The sequence below is a fragment of the Thamnophis elegans genome, chromosome 3 (genome assembly GCF_009769535.1).
Source record: "Thamnophis elegans isolate rThaEle1 chromosome 3, rThaEle1.pri, whole genome shotgun sequence".
In the NCBI taxonomy this organism is placed as follows: Eukaryota; Metazoa; Chordata; class Lepidosauria; order Squamata; family Colubridae; genus Thamnophis; species Thamnophis elegans.
The window spans coordinates 35876557-35903755 of NC_045543.1; the positions used below are offsets into that span (position 1 = coordinate 35876557).

The 27199-nt window shown below is 42.5% G+C and overlaps 1 protein-coding gene across 1 annotated transcript in view; it reads left to right on the plus strand.

The window, feature by feature from the left end:
- Nucleotides 1-27199, plus strand: part of TRPM8 (transient receptor potential cation channel subfamily M member 8) — a 175729-nt gene that overhangs the window by 49860 nt on the left and 98670 nt on the right. Inside the window, exons 9-11 of the mRNA XM_032213076.1 lie at nt 4079-4276; nt 13835-13937; nt 16241-16359. Coding sequence (XP_032068967.1) covers nt 4079-4276; nt 13835-13937; nt 16241-16359 — 420 coding nt within the window. The remainder of the gene's footprint in view (nt 1-4078; nt 4277-13834; nt 13938-16240; nt 16360-27199) is intronic.

The following is a 27199-nucleotide window of genomic DNA, read 5'->3' on the forward strand; positions in this document are numbered from 1 at the left end:
TGCTAAAGTCTGTTAGCTTATTTTAGAATATGAATGTTAATGTTTATACCCTGTATTTGCTCTGGGAGGTTGGGGGGTGTTGGGGGGGGAGGCGAGGCATATATTTGTAAAACTTTTTTTTTAAAAAAAATTCAATAAAAAGATTTAGAAGTCTTAAAGACCCCAAGGAAATTCTCCCCAAAACAAGTACGGTCGGCCAGTATTTTAAATGGTTTAAATTTATGCTCAGATATCTCCTGGGGGAGGGGACTTTCTGGCAGATGCACTATCCAGAAAACTGCAATACAATAGAATGAAGCCAGACGTAATTAAACCCATAGTACAAAACAATCAGCTAGTTGCTAAAGTAATCTCCAGATCCCAGGCAAAACAAGAAATATTGATGGACAATGACACCACCCAAACTTTTAAATAAGCTTTGGCCACCAATGAATGGTTTTTGAGCCACAAATCCAGCTGCCTGATGAAAGATAATTTAGCTTGGGTGGGAAGGAAGTTTATGTTCCAGCTAGCCAAAACTTTACACCTAATTAAAAGACAATTTTGGTGGCCATCATTAAAAAAGGACATAGAGAGCTATGTAGTTAGCTGCCCTATTTGTGCGGCAGCTAAAAGACATCAAGGGAAAACCCCAGAACTCTTCAGCACCATGGAGAGATTGCTATGGACTTTATTGTAGAACTGCCAGAAAGTACGGGAAATACTGTCATTTGGGTCGTAACAGACCAGTTTTCAAAACAGGGACATTTTATACCTTGCCAAATGATCCCAACTGCCAAAAGCCTAGCGAAATTATTCCTGAAACATATTTATCATCTTCATGGAGCCCTGCAGAGAATCATCTCTGACAGAGGGGTCCAATTCACCTCAAAATTTTGAAGGGCATTTTAAACCTTACTTGCCACTGCCCAGGGGTTGAGCTCTTTGTACCATGTCCAGACTAATGGAATTTGTGAACAGACTAACTCGATACTAGAACAATATCTAAGATGTTTTATTAATTTTCAACAGGATAACTGGACTAAACTTTTACCTTTTGCAGAAGTAGCATTCAATAACACTGTACACTCAAGTACTGGTTTTACCCCTTTTAGAGTAGCAACAGGCCAGGATTTCAGCCCCATGCCTGAACCCACTATCCCCACAATTAAGGAGTGGATGGACACTTTACAAAACATATGGCCAGTAGTCAGATTAGCTTTACAGGAAACTAGAGAGGCTTTTAAAATTCAAGCTGAGAAGAAAAGAATGGAACCCAAACCTTTCCATGTTGGAGATAGGGTATACTTACCTACAAAATTTCTGAAGTCACTACAGCCATTAAAGAAATTAGGGCCAAATTTCATTGGACCTTTCCCTATCACTAGGGTCATCAATCCAGTAACAGTAGAACTACTCCTTCCAAAGACACTCAGGCAAGTCCACCCAGTATTCCATATTAGTTTACTCAAACAAGAAGTAATCTCATCACTCAGACCATCTGCACTTACACCACCTGTTCCCATCATGATAGAAGGTGAACAACACTTTGAAATCAAGGAAATGCTTGACTCTAGAATCCACAGGAGGAAAACACAATACTTAGTTGCTTGGAAGCATCTACCCTCATCCCAAAATGAATGGGTCGCTAAATACCATGTTAGGCCCCCTACTTTATTGAAAAAAGTACTCCCAATACCCTAACAAACCTTGTTAAAATATTATGATGGGATTTTTGTTTTTATCTTTTCACAGGTGGATCTCTCCTTTTTCTAAGGAAGGCAACATGTCAGATCCCTAAAAGTGATACTGCCATTCATTTGGGAGGAGGGGGGCCTTGGAGTCGATTTATTAGCAGTGCCTGTGACAACTGATATTTTACAACTAGTTTCCTGGCACCAAAGCCCCTTGAGATCCCCTCACCTTTTGGAGAATGTTTATGATGGCCATGTGGCCCAGTTCACTTTAATGTCTAATGGAAGATAGTCATGGGAATGTATGCTTATCCGGTTCTCAGGGCAGCTGGTAAAGGAACCACCTTCACCCTTTTGTATTGACTAAAATCTGCATTCTGACTAATGGGAGGGTTCTCTGCTGCTTTAATTCTACTTCCCTTGCCTAAGGGGATTCAGATGTCGCTTTGAACTTATTGTTTTCACTTCTACATAGTAAAAGGTTCCTTTTGAAATATTTCATTTCAAGAATCTTCACTTTCTTAAGCTAGGAGGAAAGGCAATCCTTATAGATCGAGAGCTTATTGAATATACAAATTCAGACTGGACTGAAAACAAATTGACCACTGGAACATATTCTTTTATGTGGGGGAGTTGGATGTGGAATGAAATGAAGCATAAAAACCTAGAGGTTGAATACTGCATTGAAGTATGCAGGAACATTGCGGCTGCACAAATTCCTGCTAGACCTCAAACAAAAAGAACCAGCCCCAACTAAACTGTTTGAAGACAATGTGTAACGTATAGTGTAAGAACTGCAGACACAAAGCAGTCCAACCCAATATGAAACACATAATCAACTGCATTAATGTAGGTAAAACTGTCCACTGCTATGAACTGTCACTGATAGTTGCACCTAGCAGGCCAGTGTCCAGGATTTCTTTCTCAGGGATAGAGAAGAATTGGGGACTGTTAATAAACAGTTAATAACTGTTAATAAATACCAAACTTAATATTTTGGGTAACTGAACTGAGTGATGTAGGTCCTTGCTCTGATCTGGGTATAGGAATTGACTGGGAAAGTGCTGGGTACAAACATAACTAGACATTACAGCAATTTTCCATCAGAAATTAGGAACCTATCAAAAACATGAATAATTTGTGCACTATGTATACTTTTGCTTTTAATTTTCATCATCCTAATGTTTATCATCAATTTTAAGAAAGATTGTTTAAAAACAATCTGCATTACATTTCCCAGGTTGCCATTGACAGTCAAAGAGACCTCAGGAGTGGGCAAGATCTTCAAGATCTGACTGAACTTTTTTTAAACTAGTAGTCACATGGTCTTCTTTTGTTGCCCTGCATGCAGGAGAACGGAGCTGCGCCTGTTAACCACCGTGCCCCATTTTGACTGGAAGAGTGCTGCAGGAGGCTGAGTGCTGTCATGCCCCCTGGCCATGCCCATCCAGCCACGCTCACCCAGCCACGCCTACCCAGTCATTAGGGCAGAGAACTGGTTGTTAAATTATTTGAATCCCACCACTTTAAGGAACCTTTAAGAATTTTGTTTTGTTTTGTTTAATAGGTTTTGTTATGTCCTATCAAATGTGCTTCTAGTCATTAGCTTGTCTAACCACTGCAGTGTAAACTAGTAATGCACAAACCAGGAACAGGCGTGGGATTCTATTGGTTCAGACCGGTTCGGGTGAACCAGTCGCTCTGACAATCAGCTGGGAGCAAACCAGTTCACTCCTACGATCAAATCCCCCCCCCCCACCCGTGTTATACCAAACTATATTGTCACAGCGGCAGAGAGGATTGCTGTTCCTCAGCTATTAATCTCCCCAGCAGTAATGCAGAAGTCAAGTTTTCTCCAAAGTGCACATACGCACGATCACTGAACCAGTTGTTAAACCGGTAGGATCACACCACTGCAGAACACCCCTTCAGAAGAGCAGTGAATGTGGCTTGTGTTCTGGTGCAGTAGATCTTTGTGGTTTGGCTGCTGTGTTTGGATATTTTCAGGTAATAAGCAGATTGCTTTAATAGTAAGCAATATTTTTTAAGTACTTGAGACAATGAAAATTAGATTGCAATCACTCTTCTGTAGGACACTCAGCAAAACATGTGCTGTTTTTTGAAACCATTAACCAGTCCCTGGAACAGCAAATCTGTCATCATGCATCATGTACCCCTAGCTGAGTTGGTAAGATGGCATTTGCCACATGGCTAGCTGGACTGATAGGGATGTCAGAAATAAGGATTGCCAAGATTGATGATTTTGTGGGTGTGTTTAGTTACATGCAAGTAGCAGTATGCCTACTGAAAGCAGCTGTACACACAGCTGGAATCATATATATCCCATACACAAAGCTACAAAATTGTACTAAGAATGTTAATTATGTCAGTAGTCTCTTTCATAGGCAATTAACACTGCCATCAAGAACAAAATTCCCTGTGTCGTGGTGGAAGGTTCTGGTCAGATAGCAGATGTGATTGCAAGCTTGACAGAGGCAGAAAGCACATTTACTTCCTCATCTGTTAAAGAGAGATTGCTCAGATATTTGCCTCGCACACTTTCTAGACTCAATGAAGAGGAGATTGAGAGTTGGATCAAATGTGTAAGTATATACATTCTTCCTCCATGTAACTGGACATTTACCAGTTATGTATACTATATAATTAATTTGCTAGATTGTGATGGAGAACTTATGTTGTGCTGTATACAGTTATGTATACTGTATAATTAATTTGCTAGACTGTGATGCTAACGTAAGAGAGAAGGAGGAAATGTATTTTGCTTCAGATAGTTCAGACATTAGACATGTAAATAGAAAGTGGGAAACAGCCTGGGTAAGGTGCTAATCAAGTATCACCTTCCATTGGCCATTTTGAGAAAGCAGGTTTTAAAATACTAGTAACTAGGAATGGTATATTTTAATACATTTCTAATTTCTAAATTTATTATTAATAAGTTTATAATGCAGTTTCTATCCTTAACTTTTAAAAAATTCTTAAGACAATTCTAATTTCTAAATTTATTATTAACAAGATTTTCATTGCAATTTCTGTCTGCTCTTCATTTTAAAAGAATTCATAAGACAAAAATATTTTAAACAATATAATTATAAAATGAGATAAATGATAAAAATGCTTTAAAATTACATTTAAAAAAGTATTTTCTCAAATGATAGAACTTGTAAAACTAGAAATAATTTTTTTCAGCTAGACTGTGATGAATTGAAGCAAAAACTAAAGCAAAATTCATTGAAGCCACCTATAATGATATTTCTTAGAATAATATGAGCATGCTTTGAGAAAGAGTATATTTTCCACTGCTGTGCATTGTTTATTCTAAGAATGTGACTGTTTTCCCACAGATTTTTCCTTGTTTCTTTTTATAGCATTTCACTGTGTATTACCAAGAAGCTGTTTTGAGATCTTATATAATCTGTACTAATTATTTGTAATAATTATTTATAATTATTTACAATTTTTCAAGATACATAGGGAGCCAAGAGGCATAAAATCTAACTGTTTATTAGAAAGCAGATTAGTGCTTTCAAATCTGGGCAGGAAGAACCTGTGTCAGAAAGGGGTTGGAGTTTTTTGTATTTCTATATTGTCCAGATTTTAGCAGCCCTCCTCCATTAAACCTACAATTGGTTCCACAGATGCTGCTGGTTATTTAATTTATATCCCATGAACTCACAATATGAGTTAATCCAAGAGTCCTGAAAATGTGGGCTGTGACTCTCTTAAGAGTTTGTTTGTTTTGTTTGTTTTGTTTTAAAGTTTATTTATAGGCCGCCCTTTTCCCTGGGGGGACTCAGGGCGGCTTACAACTCATAGGGAAGGGAATACAAACAGTGACACATAAGAACAATACATAATTAAAATAGAACACAACATTCATACCATTCGGGTGGGGGTGAGTTACAACTTTAACCCCAGGCCTGACGGGATAGCCAGATCTTAAGGGCTTTGCGGAAGGTCTGGAGGGTGGTGAGGGTACAAATCTCCACGGGGAGATCGTTCCAAAGGGTCGGAGCTACTACCGAGAAGGCTCTCCTCCGCGTAGTTGCCAGTCTGCACTGACTGGCAGATGGAACTTGGAGGAGGCCTAATCTATGTGATCTAATTGGTCGCGAGGAGGTAATTGGCAGAAGGCGGTCTCTCAAGTATCCAGATCCACTACCATGGAGGGCTTTATGGGTGGTAAGCAGCACCTTGAAGCGCACCCGGAGATTGACAGGTAGCCAGCGCAGCTCGCGGAGGATAGGTGTTATGTGGGTGAACCGAGGTGCACGCACAATCGCTCGCGCGGCCGCATTCTGAACTAGCTGAAGTCGCCGGATGCTCTTGAAGGGCAGCCCCATGTAGAGCACGTTGCAGTATTCCAGCCTAGAGGTCACAAGGGCACGAGTGACTGTTGTGAGAGCCTCCCGGTTCAGGTAGGGTCGCAACTGGTGAACCAGGTGGACCTGGGCAAATGCCCCCCTGGTCACAGCTGACAAATGATGGTCAAAGGTCAGCTGTGGGTCCAGGAGGACTCCCAAGTTGCGAACCCTGTCTGAGGGGTGTAGTGATTGACCCCCCAGCCTGAGTGATGGAACACTTGCCAAATTAGTGGGAGGGAAACACAACAGCCACTCGGTCTTATCCGGGTTGAGCACAAGCTTGTTAGCCCTCATCCAGTCCCTAACAGCTTCAAGGCCCCGGTTCATCACGTCCACCGCTTCATTGAGTTGGCACGGGGCAGACAGATACAACTGGGTATCGTCCGCATATTGATGGTATCTTATCCCGTGCCGCCGAATGATCTCGCCCAGCGGTTTCATGTAGATGTTGAAAAGTAGGGAGGATAAGACCGAACCCTACGGCACCCCATATGTTAGGGGCCTAGGGGTCGATCTCTGCCCTCCAACTAACACCGACTGCGACCTGTCCGAGAGGTAAGAGGAGAACCACTGCAAAACAGTGCCTCCCACCCCCACCTCCCGCAGTCGTCGCAGAAGGATACCATGGTCGATGGTATCGAAAGCCGCTGAGAAGTCAAGGAGAACCAGGATGGAGGCATGGCCTCCGTCCCTGGCTCTCCAGAGGTCATCGGTCAATGCGACCAAAGTGGTTTCTGTGCTGTAACCAGGCCTGAAGCCGGACTGGAATGGGTCGAGATAACTATCTTCCTCCAAGGACCGCTGGAGCTGGAAGGCCACCACCTTCTCAACAACCTTCCCCACAAAGGGGAGGTTGGAGACTGGACGATAATTGTTAAGAACGGCTGGATCCAAAGATGGTTTCTTCAGGAGGGGTCTCACCACCGCCGCTTTAAGTGCGGAGGGAAAGACCCCCTCCCGAAGGGAGGCGGTAACAACCACCTGGATCCAGCCCCGTGTCACCTCTCTGCTGTTAGCCACCAGCCAGGAGGGGCACGGGTCCAGTACACAAGTGGAGGCACTCACAGCTCTCATGGCCTTGTCCACATCCCCAGGGGCAACATCCTGAAACTCAACCCAGCGATGGTCTGCCAGATTATCCTCCTGTGCCTCGGCTGGACCTGCAAAATCGGAGTCCAAGTCCAACCGAAACCGAGCAACTTTGTCCGCTAAGAACTGGACGTAGTCCTCAGCCCGCCCCTGCAGGGGGTCCCCCGCATCCCTCCTATTTAGGAGGGAGCAGGTTATCCTAAACAGGGCGGCTGGGCGCGACTCAGCGGACGCAATCAAGGTGGCAATATAAGATCTTTTAGCCGTCCTTATTGCCCTGATATACTCCTTGATGCTAGATGTTAAGAATGCTCGGTTCGATTCGGATTTGTTGGACCTCCATTGGTGCTCTAGGCGTCTCTTCTGGCGCTTCCTCTCCCGGAGCTCCTCGGTGAACCAAGGTGGCCTCCGGAATCCACTGCCTCGGAGTGGCCATAGTGGCACAATCCGGTCAAGAGACTCCGTCACTGCTGAGTTCCAGGCAGCAACCAGAGTCTCCACCGGACTGTGGGCGAGGGTATCAGGAATAACCCCAAGCTCCGTCTGGAACCTCAAGGGGTCCATAAGTCGCCTGGGGCGGAACCACCTGGTTGGTTCCTCCTCCCTACAGTGGGGATTTGGTCTCTGAAAGTCAAGCCTCAGTAGGCAGTGGTCTGACCACGACAGGGGTATGATTTCATTACCCCTCAGACCAAGATCACAAGTCCACTGCTCCGAGAGGAGCAAGCACAGGAGACCCAGTTACTTTAAAAAACAAACCAATCATGATCAGACTTGTTCAGGTGGTATACCTGCTGTTGTTGAAAGAAATGTCCTTCTGGGTTCAGCTCCAAGTGGGGAAGAAGACACTGGAGACATGGAGGCTGCTTGGAAAGATGGTTTATTGTTGGACAGGGCCACATGGCTTGAGCCCTGACCAGAAAAGGTGATCACATGCTTTGATGTAGGTGAAGAAGAAGAGAAGGGCTGAGGAAGGGGCTTGCTAGGCTTTTTACACCCTGTTTAGTCCCACCTCTCTGTTTCCTGTTCCTGTGTAAGAAATGTATTCTGATTGGTTGTCAGACTCCCATGGTGCCATGCAGGGGGCTACTCTCTAGGCTGTTTTGAATACAGGTATGAGTTCTCAGATACCATGTGGAGACCTGAGTAAAAGGCCAATCATGCCTTTCTGTAGCTGCTGCTGAAGTCTTTATTATGTAAAGTGGGCTAGCCTGGCTAGTCTTAATGGGCCTATTGACAAAGTGGGGGTGGGCAAGAAGCTACAGGCAACTATTCTGTCTTTTAAAATATGCTTCTTTTCACATCCAGAGAAATATTCTGCCTTTTCAATATTTCCTAGGATATTTCATTTTTCTGGGAGAGGGCTTCCCACACTGTTAAAACTGACCATAGGCTCTGCCTCTGCAAGCTTGGTGAATAGTAATTATGGTATTCAAAGTCCAAGAACATAAGTTTCTTTAAAGATTTGATAGCAAAATTGTATCTCACATTGAATGGTTCTAGACAAATGCTCAGTATTTGAGTTGTGCTTGCTGTTGCTTTTGTTCCTTTTGAATGTCCTTTTCTTTTCCTATCTGCTTTTTTTAGCTTCTGCCTCCCCCTCCCCCTCCCCCCGAAAATATCTAACACACAATTTATGACAAAAAAAATCCCTGTCCTTTCATTCAATCAACTGAGGACAGAATTATTGAAGAGAATCAGGAAAAACATTCATCAGAGTTGATATTATAAACTAGATTTATAAATAGCAGTTAAGTTCATGTAAAATTTTAAGCATAACACTGGATTAACAATGAATGATTATTATGTTCATAGAACATATGATGCCCAAATAAATAAACCATATGTTCTGGTTAGTAAAGTAATGCTAAAGTAAAGTCTAGTGCTTTATGCTAAACTGAAAAATATCTCATACTATTTAACTTCATCTAATGTATTGTACAAAATAAATATAGTAAGATGGCAAATTTATGTTTACTCAAAAATATTCAGTTTTATCTTCCCCTGTCAGGTGCAAAAGATTAGGTACACATGAAAGTCCAATTAAACTCATTTATTGCTAATCACACCTATGTACAGGAATCTTCTCAACTAACAATTAACACCTATTTGGGATTAGGTAAAGGTCAACAGAATTCAAGGATTTAATTCATTTTTGCCTATGTAGGAATTCTAGGCTGATCACTCTTTTAACTCTGCCCCCAGATTCTATCACTCTTTTGTCAGAGTTCCAAATAGCATCCAAAAGTAAATCAGAGTCCAAGGCAAAGTATTGCTCAAAGTTCCAATTTATTAAGAGAGCCATGTTGGTACATCTGGGAAAAAACGAATCTGAAAGTTTCCCAGTTTTCCCCACCTAGTTGAAAGTTCAAGATCTTGCCCCCACACCCACAAGTCCATCACATGGTCCAATCTCCCACTGCCATGCTGGCAGTTCCACCCATCCAATTAGGGTCAGGTGCAGAGGTGCAGAGATAAAGGATGACCTTGGCTTTCTAGAAAGAATTTTGTTATGGCTACATAGTATATAACTCCTCCCAATCCCCCCTCCCATTTTACAATAGAAAATGCATTGTAGTAAAAAAAAAAATGCAAGGGACTTTTTATCACATATAGTGGACCTGCCCGGAAACACAAAAATATTGGAAATGGGTGCAAGAAATTACAGGAGAACAGATAAAATACAAACCCGAAATCTTTCTGCTGGGAATAATCAAAGGGAAATATACAAAGAAAATTAAGTACATATTAACACATCTGCTAACCACAGCTAGAATAGCATTTGCCCAATACTGGAAACAAAATAATATCCCCTTGGACGAATTAGTTATACAAAAAAATTTGGATTGTGCAGAGATGGGCAAATTAACACTAAAATTAAAAGATAAAGAAGAATCAGAATTAAAGAGGGGAAAAACAAGAATAAAATTAATTAAGCCGAAAAACAATTATATTATATATAATTATATTATATATAATTATAGCTTTAGACTTATTTATTGCTTCACAGTGCTTTATAGCCCTTTCTAAGTTGATTACAGAATAAGAATATTGCCTCCAACAATCAGGGTTCTCATTTTACCGATCTTGGAAGTCTGAGTCAACCCTGCGTTGATGAGAAATGAACTGCTGGCAGTTGGCAGAATTAGCCTGCAATTTTGCATTCTAACCACTGCACCACTAAAGCTCTGTCAGGTGGCCAATTTGGTTCAATGTTGTGTATGTTTGTTTTAGCATAAATTCAAATTCACAGTAAATAGAAACCCCCCCATCCCAAAGAGTCCCAGTTCAATTATATTAGTCTTTAATTACTGATTCATAAATTGCTGTTTGATATGTTAGTTATTGTGAGGTTGTCACTGCATGGATGAATACAGTAAGTGAATAAGAATGTAACATTGTCAGTAAACTGTGCTTCAAATCAATAACTTGATTATATCAAATGAGATCATGTGAAGTACTTTTTATATAAAGTTTATTTTTTCATTTTCATAACAAATAACCACATGTATACTATTACATAACCAACATCATATTATATTGTTAAATGTTTACATCAATTCGTCTTACCATCAACTCCCAAAACAATTATTGGCTCTTCTGCTCTCCATACACCATATTTGTACCCTATCCATCACTTTCTTCTCCTTCTCTCCTCCCCCTCCCTACCTCCTTTCTTCCCTGTGTCATCCTTCTCTACTTCGCCTTCCTCTCTCCTTCTTCTCTCTCCCTTTTCCACTCCTTCTTTCTCTCCTCCTCTTCCTCCCTACCCTCTCTCCTATCCCTCTCTTTTTCCTTCCCTCTCTCCTCTATTTCACACTCTTCATCTTATTTACTTGGTGTATTTCAGCCTCTGAGTAAACTCCATTTTATGTTAATGGTATTTATAATTCCTTTTCAATATACATATTTAATTTTAACATATATTTTCCTCCTCCTTTTTTAAAAGAAAAAAGTATACATATATAATAATTGTATTTTTAAACCCACCCACCCCAGCTTATATTTGGCCAAGATGTAGACCTGGTTACGATTCCCAGATATTCTCATCATTATATTTATATAGTTATGCATCCTTACACACCCCAAATTTGTAGTTCTGTCCTTATAATCTCAATAATTTCCCATTGTAAGTATATTTTATGTTCCCTCTCCATTTTTCCATATCTTGACTTAGCTTACCCTTAATTGTCTTTAAATAATAATCCTTACTGCTGAATGTTCATTACAAATCCATTATTCTACTATATAGAATAAGAAGTGGTACAGATCTCACTTTGTTCATCATCTTAGAAATTCTATATCTGTCCATATTTCATATATTTTAACCTATACTTAATTGTCCTTCCATTGACATATTCAATCAGTTAGCAACTCAGTTTCATTATCATGTATAAAAGTGAATCACATACCTCTACTTTACATTCTCCACATAACAGTTTCATTTTTGTCCATATTCCATATATTTTAACCTTTATTTAATTATCTTTCCATTATCATATTCAATCAGTTTGTAAAGTTTCCCCAACAATGCCTGATTCATAATAAGCAACCCGATATTGTAATATAAAAAGCAATGATTTATTAACAGCTTCATTAGGCATTCTTCATTAGGCATTTCTTATTCGCAGCCATCTTTTTTGCTTTCTTTATCTGCTTCTGAACTTTGCCCGGGTTTCTGTCCCCCTTCAGTGTTTGTCATAAATCATGTTACCCAATAGTTTCATCCATCTCAACCCAGCTACTGTAATCTGAGATCTGGCTCTGCCGACACACTGCATGGAATGTCAACATAGAGAGTTGACATCCGGCTCCCTTCACTTTTCAAAGGCAATCTGTGCAAGCAAAAATAATTTGAGTACCAGTATAGGATTCAAGGCTATGTCCTCCCTCCAGGCTTGTTTGGATTTTTTTCATGGAAACTCTCTATAAGGCGATCAGCCTGGATATTTCTACTTTTTACCCAAGATGCCTCTGACAAGGGGTAGCTCTTCCACTTGATTAAGTACTGGAGTTGCCTCCTGTGCCACCTTGAACCAAGGATGTGTTGCACCTCATAATGGGTTTGGCCCCCTATGACCACAGGGCCTGGGGGCTCCTGTGGCAGTGGTCTCAGAGTGGATCCGACCACAGGTTTTAAGAGGCTACTATGGAATGCTGGATGTATCTTCCCTAGCAGTCAGGGCAGTTTCAGTTGCACTGAGACTGGGTTGATGATCTTTACTATTGGAAATGGTCCCACAAACTTTGGTCCCAGTTTCTTGCTAGGGAGTCTTAACCTCGTAAAGAATGGTCGTTGTGGAGCTCGGCGTTTATCTGCCTGTTTCTTATAGGTTTCTGCTGCTTTGGCTAGCACTTTTTTTACATTCTCCCAGGTTGCTCTTAGCATTGACATCCAGTCAGTCAAGCTGACTGAGGAAGGGGGATCCCTTGGATACTCAGGCATTAGGACAAAGTCCATGCCATTCACTACTTTGAACAGTGTTAGACCTGTGCTGCTGTAAACAGTATTATTGTAGGGAGGAGTAGCTGGGAGAGGAGGGGTGAGTAGAGGCCAGCGTGGCATCCCTTAACGTGAGTGACATCAAGTTGACCATGTCCACCCAGTCGCATGACCACTTAGCCGGTCATTAGGCAGATCATATTACTGATTCACGGGATTTAAAATTATGGATTTAGTGGCCCCTGAGGTCTGAAAGGTTGGTGACCCCTGCTGTAAAGCACTGTGAAGCAGTATATAAGTTTAAGTGCTATTGCTATGCCATCTTGGCATCTGCTGATAGAGCATACATCTGGCTCATCTGTTATTGCTGCAGTTCTAGGATCTGAAGCCATGGCTTGGATATTCCAGAGCTCATTAAAATTTTGCTGAAGAGGAATAGTTCAAATTAATTTCAAGTCCCAGGGAAATCAGAAACTCGGGCTCAGCCTGATTATTTCCTACAGTTCCCTTTTTGGCTTGTTGATTGTCTCTTTTGCAAAGTATGTAGGTGTTGTTTATGTCTATGTATCAATTGTTGTCCAATTTGTCAGAGTGCCAGGTTTTCGGGAATTCCCTGGCATTTTTGGATTTTGCTTGATCTAGAATGACCACAGCTTCTCAGTTGAAACTATGATGAAGTTTGTCCATATGTTGTGAAATTAAAGAGTTGTTATTATGCCTTCTGACTACTAGTTGATCTTCTGCTAGTATTCTGCCTGTTTGTCCTATGTAGTGGCTGTTCTAATCTTTACACTGTAGGTTGTAGATGACTCCTGTTTTTCTTCTACCACTACTGGGTCTTTTGTTTAATTAGGATATTTTGAGGACTTTAATTGATTTGTGTGCTATACTAATTCCATGTGGTTGTAATAGTCTGTGGTTTCTGAGATGTTTTTGATGTATGGCAGTGTTATCCTTTTTACAGCTTGTGTTTATTGTACTATTTTGGTTGAGTGTTCAGGCACTTTTTGATGAAATTGCATGGATATCATTATTCTGTACCCAAACTAGGTAACATTCAGCACACTGAAACAACCAAGTTCAAAGAACACCAAGACCTCCTCATAGTAGGTTTTATGCAGCATAATAGCTACTAAGTATGAACATATTGTATCTTTTTAAGTGTCAGGAAACTTTTAAGTAAAAGAAAAGTTTCTTGATTTAGAAAAAGTTTGGGGATAGAAGAAATCCTGATTTGTTTTGTTTAGATCAAAGAAATACTTGAAAATCCTCATCTGCTAACAGTCATCAAAATTGAAGATGCTGGAGATGAAATTGTGAGCAATGCCATTTCATATGCTCTTTTTAAAGGTATGTTGTCATTCTTATTTTCTCATTCATTCAACTTGTATGCTACTCATTTCTTCAATATGCCCCCACCTCCAGGACCAGATTATTATTTGACTCTGCATGGGTAGCACTTCTCCAGATTGAGCTGGTGTGCAATTTGGAGGTCTTCCTGGACTCATGGCTCTTGCTTGAGGAGCTGGTAACAGCAATAGCTGGCTTTGCTCATCTGGTGTACCAATTATGCCTTTTCCGAGATTGGGAGGTCTTGCTCAAGATCACCCATGCCTTGGACTTCTCCTGGTCTAGAATGCAACAGCATGTACAGTAACGGGGACCCTAGATTTGCCCAAATAACACCCATGTTGCACAAGATACACTACCTTTCAGTTTCTTTCCAGGTGTAATTCAAGGTGCTGATCATCACCTTTAAAGCTCTATATGGAATAGGATCAGGTTACCTACAGGCCTGCCTTTCCCTAAAGATATGTACACAGCCTACCATGTCAAATATGGAATGGGACAATTGACTGTGGCAACATTGTTGTGGTCACTTCACTCTGGGCACCCCATCACAGCAGACTTATCATGGGTGTTCATTCTTGGTTGGCCCTCTGCCAGCACTCCATCCTGCCACTGGGCCCTCAACATTCTCCCTGTTACATGGCCACAGGAAATTTGCCCAAAGACACTTATCCCTGCCTGATTCATGGCTCAGGACACTAACTGCTGGCCAATAAATGTACTGATGGATGGACCTCTGCCTTCCCATTGGACTGAATTATTTATGAAGTAATTCAGGGGAAATACATACTAAAAGACCAAAAATGGTATTGGATAAACAGAAAGATACTCTTGAAAAGAAGATAGGAACTTGGGCAGACCCTCTGGAGGCTTGGCAGCAAAAGATAGTAGAGATGGAAGGATTATTTAGATTAAACAGGAAAGAGGTAGATAGACACTCAAGGCAGACGTTTGGGAGGCAAGTAAAAAAAACGAATAAGAATTGAAATACTTAAAGGGGCAAGAGATGTTGGATAGAGGAAATGCTTTATAATGCAATATTGCCTCTATTAGGAGCTAGAACAGAGGCAGAAACAAGAAATAGGGGGAATATTATTATGCATATTTCTATAAAATATACTAAAAGCAACAGCTAAATGTAAAGATTAGATGTTGAAAGACAGTGTCACTATGTATGTTTTAATGATATTGTTATTGTCATTAGAATGTCATTCTAAAATACTGAACAACTAAATAATGAAGGCCTAATATTTTAACATAAATGTATAATAACATTACAATTACATAAGTATGATTAAAGAAACAAATATTATTAATATTACCATTATTACTTGTATCCAAATGAATGATACCCAGATTCCTCACTATTCATGTATTGATATTGATGTATATTTTAAACAAAAGATTAGTGCTAGAAAACCAGGAGAGAGGAATGACAGTTGACGAAGCCCAGGGATGCTTTGAACCAGATTGTGCCAGTTTTCAAGGACACCAAGACACTAGAGATGCTTGGGGATGGAATGTCGATTACTCCTAACACTGAAAGTTCCCAAAACACCTAGACATCCACCTATTGGAATAGGGCTGGTCAAGGGGAGAGGGATGAATTGAACAAAAATTCTTGTATGATTTCATGTGGGAAATTTTGTTCTAGCCTGAGTTTACTGCCGCCCCTCTTGCCTCTTAGCACCCTCCTGCCGCCTCCCTTGCCTCTTAGCACCCCCCTAAGTCATCCCCCGAGTGGGTGGTACTGCCCACTTTGGGAACCACTGGTCTAAAGAAAACAAAGGAAGTGTCAGCCTCTGTTTCGCTATTTGCTTTTGGCTGCCATTGAAACGGGAAGGGGGGCCTGGTATTTGGGAAGGGAACTTTTAAGTACAGGAGAGATTGTTCTCACCATCTACTGCGCATGCTGGAGATAGTGATTGGTGGGGCCAAGGCCAACCATCCTGCATACCAACCTGATGATGCTCTTTGAAGATGGAACTCACATGACACCTAAGGGATTTGCAGATTGGACAGTGGGATGAGGGTTACCAGGCGAAGGGGGTTTGGTCACATATTGATATGTATGATTTTGCACGCTTTTGCCTCAGATCTTGCCTTGCTTAGCTGCTATCTTTTCATAACCAGTAAAAGTACTCTTAATTCTGTGCAATGGAGTTAAGTGGTTTCTTTCTTGGTGGCTGAGGGAGCCTGGCTTGACAGGGAGTTAAACAAGATGGGTTGGAAAATGAGAATTGAACACTGTACTTCACAGAGTATGATTTTAATATTAACCATAGTTCCTTCTCCAATTACAGCTTTCAGCACAAATGAAGAAGATAAAGATGACTGGAATGGTCAACTGAAATTGCTTTTGGAATGGAATCAATTGGACATAGCCAGTGAAGAGATTTTTACCAATGATCGACGTTGGGAGGTAGGTAGTGCAGATTGAAAAAGCAAAATTTAGAAAGATTTTATATTGGTACAGATTGTTCTACATATAGTGTAAAATTCCATCAATAATATCCAACATAGACAAATCATAAAATAATAAATGTTGGAATTGCCACGAAGCAGAAGAAATGTTTTATAACAAGATACAAAGTCCGGTGCAGAAAATTTTGGAATTTCAATTTCAAATGAAACCACTTTTTTTTATTAGATATAGTTTCAGGAAAAAAATCAACAAAAATGTGATAATTTAATGAAATATAGGCTTACAGCAGGAAGAATAAATTTTGCTCTGCACTGGAAAATATTTTAATAACACTCAATTGGGAATGTGCAGCAATAATAAAACTCACAGTCTACATAAACAATAGAAGTTTAAACAAGAATAGTTCCCATACATATAATAGTTTACAGTACACATTCACAATACAAATTTAAATAGTCCACAACATGACAAATATAATTACTTACAATCTTGCTTCTAAGGTCTCTTAAAAGTCTATAATTTTGTAAATTAGCAGATGTACTGTACAAAAAGGGGGAAGTTAGAACGGCAATAGTTCTTTTTTGTTTATCTTTTCCCTTTTTTTAAAAAAAATATTTTTTATACAATGGTACATTAACATTAATTGGTTCTGGGAGGCATGATGGGTACTAAAAACTATAAGTGCCAAACAAACCAGTTGACTAGCCACATGACCCTTTGTTTTGACCGGAAAAATTGCCTTTTTTCCTGACCATCCCAGCCTGGGCAACTTTCTGTTCTCTCTCTGCAACCATCCCCCTCTTGCTTTTGCAGCACACTGAACACCACTATATGAGCATTGGGACAATATTTTCTCATAAACATGTGTCAAGTACCAAATTCGAAGAGTTTTGAAGCAGTCAAATACCATGATACCCCTATAGTTTTTAAGTTTTGTTAAAGAATTAAAACTTAGCTATTCATTCCTTTTATTAACATGTTATCATATTCTGTTATGGAGATTTCAATATTACCATATATACTCAAGTATAAGCCGAGTTTTTCAGCCCACTTTTTGGGCTGAAAAAAGCCGCCTCGGCTTATACTCGAGTCAGTGAAAAATTTGCCCGAAATGGAGGAGAAAAAGGGGCGGGGCCATGCCGCTGGGTGACGCTTGTGAATGGCCCAGCGCCCCTGTGAGTTTCCCCTCCCTCTGTGTCAGTTTGCCGCGCAGCGCGCACCGCACCATCCCCCCTCCTCACGTTCTAATGTAATGCAGGGCTGTCTTACGATTCCCCTTCCTCCCCCTCCTGCCGCTCTGCAACGATGTCCCACCTCCTCCTTGTTATGGCAAGCAGCCACATAGCGATGTCCCACCTCCTCTGGAACAGTGATCCAATGATAGGAATCACTGTGCCGTGTGTCATAGGAGGCGGGACATCGCTCCCGCGGCTGCACGGGACATCATCATCACAGCGGGACATCAGCATCATGAGGTGAGTGAAGTATTTCATTGAATACACCGCTAGTTTACTGTTTTTCTTTGAAATAAATATTCAAAAACATTATTGGTATCTATTTTTATTTTTGAAATTTACCGGTAGCTGCTGCATTTCCCACCCTAGGCTTATACTCGAGTCAATAACTTTTCCAGTTTTTTGTGGTAAAATTAGGTGCCTCGGCTTATATTCGGGTCGGCCTATACTCGAGTATATACGGTAAGTAAAAAACTCAAGTACAAAATTTTTATTATACAATAAAATACTTTATTGTATTTGCAAATACTCATCTGCAATATTACTTTTTTCTAGTGTTATATTCAGCTTTTCATTGATGAAAAAGTCAATAATTTTATATTTGTAATATAAACATCCTTAATTGTAATTGGTATTGATAGAACATTTTTATCTTTTTTCTTTATTTTCAACACTTTACAAGGCCCATGGGCCATATCTGACCCATGATGTGGTTAGTTCTAGCCCATGGAGCCACCCTGGAAACAGCAAAGGACCACCTACAGCTCCTCAGCCCAGCCCAGTCCAACTGGGGGCTGATCTACAACCTGGCAGCAGCCATCTGAGCTGCAACGTAGTCAGCCTTAGATCCACAAAGCCGCCCTGGAGCCACCAAGGGGTCATACCTGCTCTGCCCTGCCCCTCTCTCCCCTGTCCCCTACCCCACCCCCTAGGCATGGGCACACAGGAGGTGGTGAGCATATGCAGGGCCTGGCATCCCTGTGGATCATCTTGCCCCACAGGCTGACTGCATTCTGAGTGCTTCCCTTTCACCCAGGATGCCAGTGCTCGCCACCTCCTGTGCGCATGCCCAGAGAACAGGGCCAAGGCACTGGGGTGGTCTCTTCCTGATTCCAGGGCAGTTGTGCATGTGGCTGCCACAAGATATAGATCAGCACCCAATTGGCCTGGGCCAGGTCGAGGTGATGTAGGCTGGTCCTTTGCTGTTATTTATTTGTTTGTTTGTATGTTTGTTTGTCAAACATGTACAAGATAGCAGATATAAGTATGACCATGGACATGAAATTAGGAAATGAATATAAATAAATGGGGACAGTAGGACAGGGATGGTAGCCACCCGGGTGCACTTATGCATGCCCCCTTTACAGATCTCTTAAGAATGGGGTTAGGTCCATGGTAGACAGTTTAAAGTTGAAACTGGGAGGGTTTGATAATGTAACAATGGAGTCAGGTAGAGCATTCCAGGCATTGACCACTCTGTTGCTGAAGCTGTATTTTATGCAATCGAGTTTGGAGCGGTGTACCTTGAGTTTGTATCAATTGTTTGCCCGTGTGTTATAGAGGTTGAAGCTGAAGTAGTCGTTGACAGGTAGGACGTTGTAGCAGACAATTTTGTGTACTATGCTTAGGTCTGACCGCAGGTGGTGCAGTTTCAGATTGTCCAAGCCCAAAATTTTGAGCCTGATGGCATTCTATTGCTTTTTTTTTTTTTTTTTTTTTTTTTGAGGGATGCTAATTGCACTTCTATGGTGCCGTTCAAGTAGAAAAATAAATTTGTCCAGTCTGGGCTTGCATGATAGGCAAAATAGTGGAAGCGCAAACTGGGAGGTTTTAAGTGAAGCTGATTGTAGGAACTGGTCTATGCTTTTGGTTAACCCCAAGCACTTGTGGTGAGCATACATATCACATAGGGAGCACTTCATGGTACTGTTGTCCTTCTCAAATGCTTCTGTACAGATGAAGCACATGCAAGTATCATATGGGTCATCATCAATAGAGGTCTCCTTCTTTTGGGGGTGGAGATTTGGCAGTGGTTTCCTTGGCTTGGCAGGTTTGCTCTGGAGGCACTGATGTAGTGGTGAGGAAAGTTTTTTTATATTTAATTATTGATAGATTGATTGATTTTATTGGTGCACCACTGTGTTTCTTGCAGGTTTAACTTAGCAGAGGAGCACCTCTTGTTTGCTCGATTCCACTGGGTGGCCAGATGGACAAATTCTTTTCCTTCCTGATTGTCTCACATGCACATGTGTGTGTGCAGTCTGTGGGAGCTTTGCAGTGGTAGATTTCAAAAAAAAATTAGAACCTATTCTGTAGGTGTGGCCTGTTTTGTGGGAGTGACTTGGCAGTCATAACAATGCTCTTGCTTAGGAACCAAAATTTTGGGCTCAATTGTGATCATAAGTCCCCCCCCCCTCTTTCTTTTTTTCATGTCTCTCTCTCCCTCTTTCTTTCTTTCCTCCCTTTCTTTCTTTCTCTATCTTCCTTCCTTCCTTCATTCTTCCTTTCTTTCTAGTGTGTGTGTCTCTCTCTCCCCTTCTTTCTTTCTTTCTTTCTTTCTTTCTCTAACCCATTGGTACGGAGCCTCCAGAGGCCCCTATATGGAAACTGAGGCAAAATTCTTTCAATCGGTACACGCGTACTGGATGGGACCAGCTGAAACCCACCTCTGGTGTGTGTGTGTGTGTGTGTGTGTGTGTGTTTGTGTGTGTGTGTAGTGGCACACCTACCATACTTGCACGAGGCAGTCAAGACCCAGTAATCCCAGTAATCCCCACTTGCAAGCAGGAATCCCCCATCTCCCCCCCCCCTTCTGGCAGAGCTGCAGTGTTGGAGCTCGGAGGTGAGGTGGGTTCCCCCCCCCCATGCCATTCTGGAAGAAAAGAAATCTAGTGCAGGAGGAGGAGGAGGAGGAGGAGGAGGAGGAGGAGGAGGAGGAGGAGGAGGGGGCATAAAGGAGCACCACTTTAAACCAAAGCCTCTGAGTAACTGGGAAAGAAAGCCGTGCTTTCCGAGCAGCAGTTTTAGGCAGGTTCCAAGCATGACTTTCTTTCCTAGTTACCTTTGGTTTAAGGTGGCACTGCTTTACATAGCTCCTCCTCCTCCTCCTGCAAGCAACAGGTTCCTCAGAGACTTGGCAGGCAGCTCAGGGGAGACAATGGCCACGATGACTTGACTCCCTAGGAGCTCCCGCCCCCACCTAAGCCCTCCCGGGAGCTGAGTGGAACAGGAGCCCTGAAAGCAAAACGTCTCTCCCTTCCAGTCTTCGCTGTTGGCCTGATTCCCTGATGCAATTCATGGAGCCGCTTGCCCTCATTAATATGTGGGGGTGGCACTTTCAAGCTTTCAATGCCTACGGCTATAGATGGGAAGACAGGGAGTGAAGCCTTCGGTGCCAAGTCCCCCTTCTGCCACCATGAAAATCACCCCCACCCCACTCACTCCATTTAAATGTGCGTAGGGTGATAGGGTTCGTTTTAAATGGATAGTTGGCTTCTTTGCCAGCCTCCCAGCTGGCAAAACAGAAATTTTCACCAACTGGGATGTGTGTGTGTGAGAGGGGGGAGAGAGAAAGAGAAAGAAGGATAGAGAAAGGAAGGAAGGAAGGAAGGAAGGAAGGAAAGGAAGGGAGGGAGGGAGGGAGGGAGGAAAGAAAGTGGGAGAGAGACACAAGAAAGAAAGAAAGAAAGAAAGAAAGAAAGAAAGAAAGAAAGAAAGAAAGAGGAAAGAAAGGAGGAAAGAAAGAAAGGGGGAGACATGAAAGAAAGAAAGAAAGAAAGAGGAAAGAAAGGAGGAAAGAAAGAAAGGGAGAGACATGAAAGAAAGAAAGAAAGAAAGAAAGAAAGAAAGGAAGGAAGGAAGGAAGGAAGGAAGGAAGGAAGGAAGGAAGGAAGGAAGGAAGGAAGAATTTATGATCACAATTGAGCCCAAAATTTTGGTTGCTAACCAAGAGCATTGTTAAGTGAGTTTCACCACATTTTCCAAGTTGGCCATGCCCACCTGGTCACATGACTGCCAAGCTACTCCCACAAAACTGGTCACACCTACAGAATAAGTTCTAAAATTTTTTGAAACCCACCACTGACACACACAAACAAACCCCATTTCCCTCATGCCTGCCACTGACAGTGGTCAAAAAGAAGAAAACATGGGGGCTTCTTCCAATAGCTGGGGAGGCAAGAGGAGCAGACAGAGGCTTTGGCTGTTGGAAGAAGTCCCGCACTCCCTTCTCTTTGATAACCGCTTCACTTGCGATGGGGTGGGGAGAAATCATGGGTAGAGAAGGAAACATGGGAGCTTCTTCCAACAGCCAGGGAAGGAAGAGGAGCAGACAGAGGCTTTGGCTGTTGGAAACTCCCGTGCTCCCTTGTCTTTGATAGCCGCCTGGTTTCTAATGGTGCAGAGATGTGTTAGAGGGAAGAGAAGGATGACTGCCTTTCTACCCTCTCTAATGCATGGATTTCTCCCCTCCATTGGAAATCAGGCAGCTGTCAAAGAGAAGGAAGCGTAGTCCGCGTGCGCTTCTCCCAACCACTGAATCCTCTGCTCTGGCAAAGGAAGTGGGTGGGCAGGGCAAGCCTGGTGCGGACAGGTGGGGCGAGAGAGAGAGTGTGTGTGTGGTGACCAGGCAGGCAGGGGCAACGAGTGGGGGGGGGCAGGCCAGGGGAGGGACCATTCCAGTATGGGGCCACCGGAGGCCCCTGTACAGGAATAGACACAATTTTTTTTCAACTGGTATGCATGTACCAGACAGGACGGGCTGAAACCCATCTCTGGAGCTTTGCCTTCCAATAGCACGCTTATTGGTCTTGGGGAGATTGGCCTCCCTTAGTTGTGGTTAGCTAGGCTTGCTCCCTGCTCACCTGGCCCTGTTTTACAGTGGCTGTTGGATAGTCTTGCAGGGTTTTTTTGTTTGATTATTTATTTATTTAATTGTTTGTTTGTTTGTTTGTTTATTAGCATTGTGAGGATTCTCTGGCTCACTCTGACTTCCCTTGTTGAATGCTTCCAGTGGGGAATTAGTAATCTATCTATTAGCTTCATAAATAGACCTCTTGGTTTGGGTTCCTCCAGCTGGCTCGCCTTCCCTAGGTGTATGCCTCCAGTGGGGATTGCTGGCAGGCTATCCCTGTACCATTTGCTTAGGTTAGGAGAAGCTAGCTCCGATGGAGATTGCTGGCAGGCTATCCCTATGCCAGGTTTGGAGGAGGTAGCTCCAGTGGGGATTGCTGACGAGCTATCTCTGATAGTTCTAGAATTAAGAATACATTTCCTGTCAGTAAGCACAATTAATAAGTGGGACAGCTTGCCTCCAAAAGTTGTGGGTACTATATCATTGGAAGTCTGAGAAGAGTTTGGATAGCCATTTAACAGAATAAGAAGATAAATAACAAAATAATAGAGTTCAAAGGGACCTTGGAGGTCTTCTAATCCAACATCCTGCTCAAGTAGGAGACCCTATACCATTATGGGCAAATGGCTGTCGAATAACTTCTTTAAAAACTCCAGTGATGGAGCACCCACAACCTCTGCAGGCAAGTTGTTCCGCTGATTAATTTTTCTCACTGTCAGGAAATTTCTCCTTAGTTCTAGGTTGCATCTCTCCTTCATCAGTTTCCATTAATTGCTTCTTGTCCTGCCTTCTGGTGCTTTGATAAATAGGTCGACTCCCCCTCTTCTTTGTGGCATTCCCTCAAATATGGAATACTGCTATAATGTCATTCCTAGTCCTTTTCACTACACTAAATATGCCCAATTCCTACAACCATTCTTCATATGTTTTAGCTTCCAGCTAAACATCTTTGTTGCTGTTCTCTGCACTCTTTCCAGAGTCTCAACATCTTTTTAATATAATGGCAACCAAAACTAGATACAATATTCAAAGTGTGACTTTACCAAGGCATTATAAAGCAATACTAACACTTCATGTGTTTCTAACCCTCCATGTTCCATTTCCCCCTCCCACCCCCAGTTTATTTCAAGGTTGAAAAGCATTAAGATTCCAAAGAAACAAAGCAATTCAATTTTAACAGTTGTGGTCTACTTTCTCAAATGCATTACTGAAATCCAAGTATATTATGTATTTTACTCGTACACTAATTTAGTCACTTTGTTAAAGAATGAAATAAGATTTGTTTGGCATGATCTGTTTTTGACATACCCATGTTGACTTCTTTTGATAATTTGCTTGCTTCTTGGTGTTCACAGATCTGTTACTTAATTAATTTTTCCAGGAACTTCCCAAGTATGGATGTCAGGCTGATTGATCTGTAGTTTCCTGATCCATTCCGCCCCCCCTTTTTTTTAAAAAAAAAGATGAGAACCACATCAGCTCTTTTCAAGTCCTCTGGTAGTTCCCTAGTTCTCCAGAATCTTTGAAAGATATGGTTCAATGGTTACACGATCACATTTGCCACCTCTTTCAGAACTCTGGGATGTAATCCATCTGGTCATGATGATCTGAGCAGATGGATAGGTGTTCTCTCACCCTTTTCTTGCCTATTTTAATTTGTATTCCTTGACTTTTCTTTTTTTACATGTTGAAAAAAACATATTTTATTATTTTTGACATTTGTTGAAAGTCTTAAGTTTATTCTGAGCCTTAGCTTTCCTGATTTCATCTTTGCAGATTTAGAGTATATGCTCATATTGCCTTAGTTATATGTATCTCTTTCTATTGTTTTATACTTATCCCTTTTGTCTTTTAGTTCATCAGAGAGTTTTTTTATATAACAATGCTGGTATTTTGGGCTTTTATAATGTATGTTTCTCAGAATTTTCCAAGCTTCTTGAGTTGTTTTCTCCTTTAAGATTTTTATACATGGGATCATTCCCTAGCTCTGTCTAGGTTTGTTGAACTCAGCTTGTTTAAAGCCTAAAACATTGGTTGGATTATGTTCTATTGCATGGGTCTAGATTATTACATTGAATTCCAATATGACAAGGTCATTCTCCTCCAAAGTTCTTACAATTTCAACCCCCTCTATCATTTCATCTCTGTTCATAAGAATTAAGTCCAGTGCAGCTAATTGTCTAGTTTTGTTCTCTACCTTTTGGATGATAAAGTTGTCAGCTAAGTTCATAAGGAGCCTATTCCATCTCCCACTTTATGCAGAATTTATCTCTTAGTTGATGTCAGGGTAGTTAAAGTTCCCCCATTGCTACTGTGGTATATCTCTATATGCATTTGTTAAGTGACTAGCAAAAAATCCATCTATTTCTTCTACTTGGCTGGGTGGCCTGTAGTATATATCTATGGAAATGTCCTTTTATATTAACTGTCAGCATTCCAAATATCATGCAGAATTAAATCAGAGTCCAAGGCAGAGCTATCCTTAAAGTTCCAATTTAATAAGACAGACATGTTGGCACATCTGTGGAAAATCCCAAATCTAAAACTACCTGGGATTCCACCCAGTTGAAAGTTTATGATCTTATCCCCACACCCATAAATCCATCACATGGTCCAATCTTCTTCATCCACACTGGCATTTCCACCCATCTAGTTCCATAATTCAGGGTCCGACTCATACAGCAGGTCACACGCTCGACCTCGTGTTTCTCTCAGAGCAGTGGAGATGTGATCTAGGTTTGAGGGGCATTAAGATCTTACCCCTATCATGGTCAGATCACTTCCTGGTGAGGCTTGACTTTCGGAAACCAATCCCCCACTGTAGGGAGGTGGAACCGATTAGGTGGTTCCGCCCCAGGCACCTATGGGATTTCAGATGGCACTTGGTGAAATACCTGATTCTCTGGCCCACAGTCCGATGGAGTCCTTGGTCGCTGCTTGGAATATAGCGGTGGCGGAGGCTCTAAACCAGATTGTACCTTTACGGCCTCTCTGCGGCACTGGATCCAGGAGGGCTCCTTGGTTTACCGAGGAACTCCGGGAGATGAAGCGCCAAAAGATATGCCTAGAGCGACGTTGGAGGGCTAGTAACTCTGAATCCGACCGAACGCAATTAAGAGCCTTTGTTAGGACTTATCTAGTGGTGATACGGGCAGCAAAATGTGTGCATTTTTCCGCTCTTATCGCATCCGCAGAATCGCGCCCAGCCACCTTGTTTAGGATAGCCCACTCCCTCTTGAAAGAGAGGGATGCAGACGAACCTCTACAGGGTAGGAAGAATTTGTTCAGTTTCTGTCAGATAAAATCGCTCGGATTCGGACGGACCTGGACTCCACTTGGACGGTACCAGCCGAGGTGCCGGGGGAAGGTCCTGATCGGATTTTATGGAGCGAGTTTCAACTTGTCGCTCCTGAGGAAGTGGACAAGGCCATGGGAGCAGTGAGTGCCTCCACCTGTTTACTGGACCCATGTCCCTCCTGGCTGGTCTCGGCCAGCAGGGAGGTGACATGTGGCTGGCTCCAGAGGATTGTTAACACCTCTCTTTGGGAGGGATCCTTCCCGTACCCCTTAAAGGATGCGATGGTGAGACCCCTCCTTAAGAAACCTTCCCTGGATCCAGCCATTTTGAACAACTATTGCCCAGTCCCATTCGTGGGGAAGGTTGTCGAGAAGGTGGTGGCCTTCAAACTCTGACGGACCTTGGATGAAACAGATTATCTGGACCCCTTTCAGTCGGGTTTCAAGCCTGGTTACAGCACCGAAACTGCTTTGGTCACGCTGACCAATGATCTCTGGCGGGCCAGGGATAGAGGCCATTCCTCTATCCTAGTGCTTCTTGACCTCTCAGCGGCCTTCAATACCATCGACCATGGTATACTTCTGCGACGGTTACGGGAGGTGGGAGTGGGAGGCACTGTTCTGAGGTGGTTCTCCTCCTACCTCTTGGACAGGTCGCAGTTGGTGTTGGTTGGGGTACAGAGATCGACCCCTAGGCCCCTCATATATGGGGTGCTGCAGGGCTCGGTCCTATCCCCCCTCCTGTTCAATATCTACATGAAGCCGCTGGGTGAGATCATACGTCGGCACGGGATTAAATATCATCAATATGTGGACAATACTCAATTGTATCTGTCCGCCCCGTGCCAACTCAGTGAAGCAGTTGAAGTGATGTGCCAGTGCCTGGAGGCTGTTAGGGTCTGGATGGGAGCGAACAAGCTTGCACTCAATCCAGACAAGACCGAGTGGCTATTGATGTTGCCTCCCAAGGATGGTCCCGACATACCACCTTTTAGCCTGGGGAGTGAAGTTATTCGCCCCTCGGAGAGAGCTCACAATTTGGGTGTCCTCCTGGATCCACAGATGACATTAGAACACCATTTGTCGGCGGTGACCAGGGGGGTCTTTGCCCAGGTTCGCCTGGTGCACCAGTTGCAGCCCTATCTGGACCGGGAGGCACTTCGAATGGTCACTCACGCCCTCGTCACCTCAAGATTGGATTACTGTAATGCACTCTACATGGGGCTGCCCCTGAAGAGTGTCTGAAGACTACAGCTGGTCCAGAATGCAGCCGCGCGAGCGATAATGGGTGTACCTAGATACACCCATGTTACACCTATCCTCCACGAGCTGCACTGGCTGCCCATTGGTCTCCGGACCCGCTTCAAGGTGCTAGTCATTACTTTTAAAGCCCTACATAGTATTGGACCTGGCTATCTGAGAGACCGCCTCCTGCCATTCACCTCCCAACGAC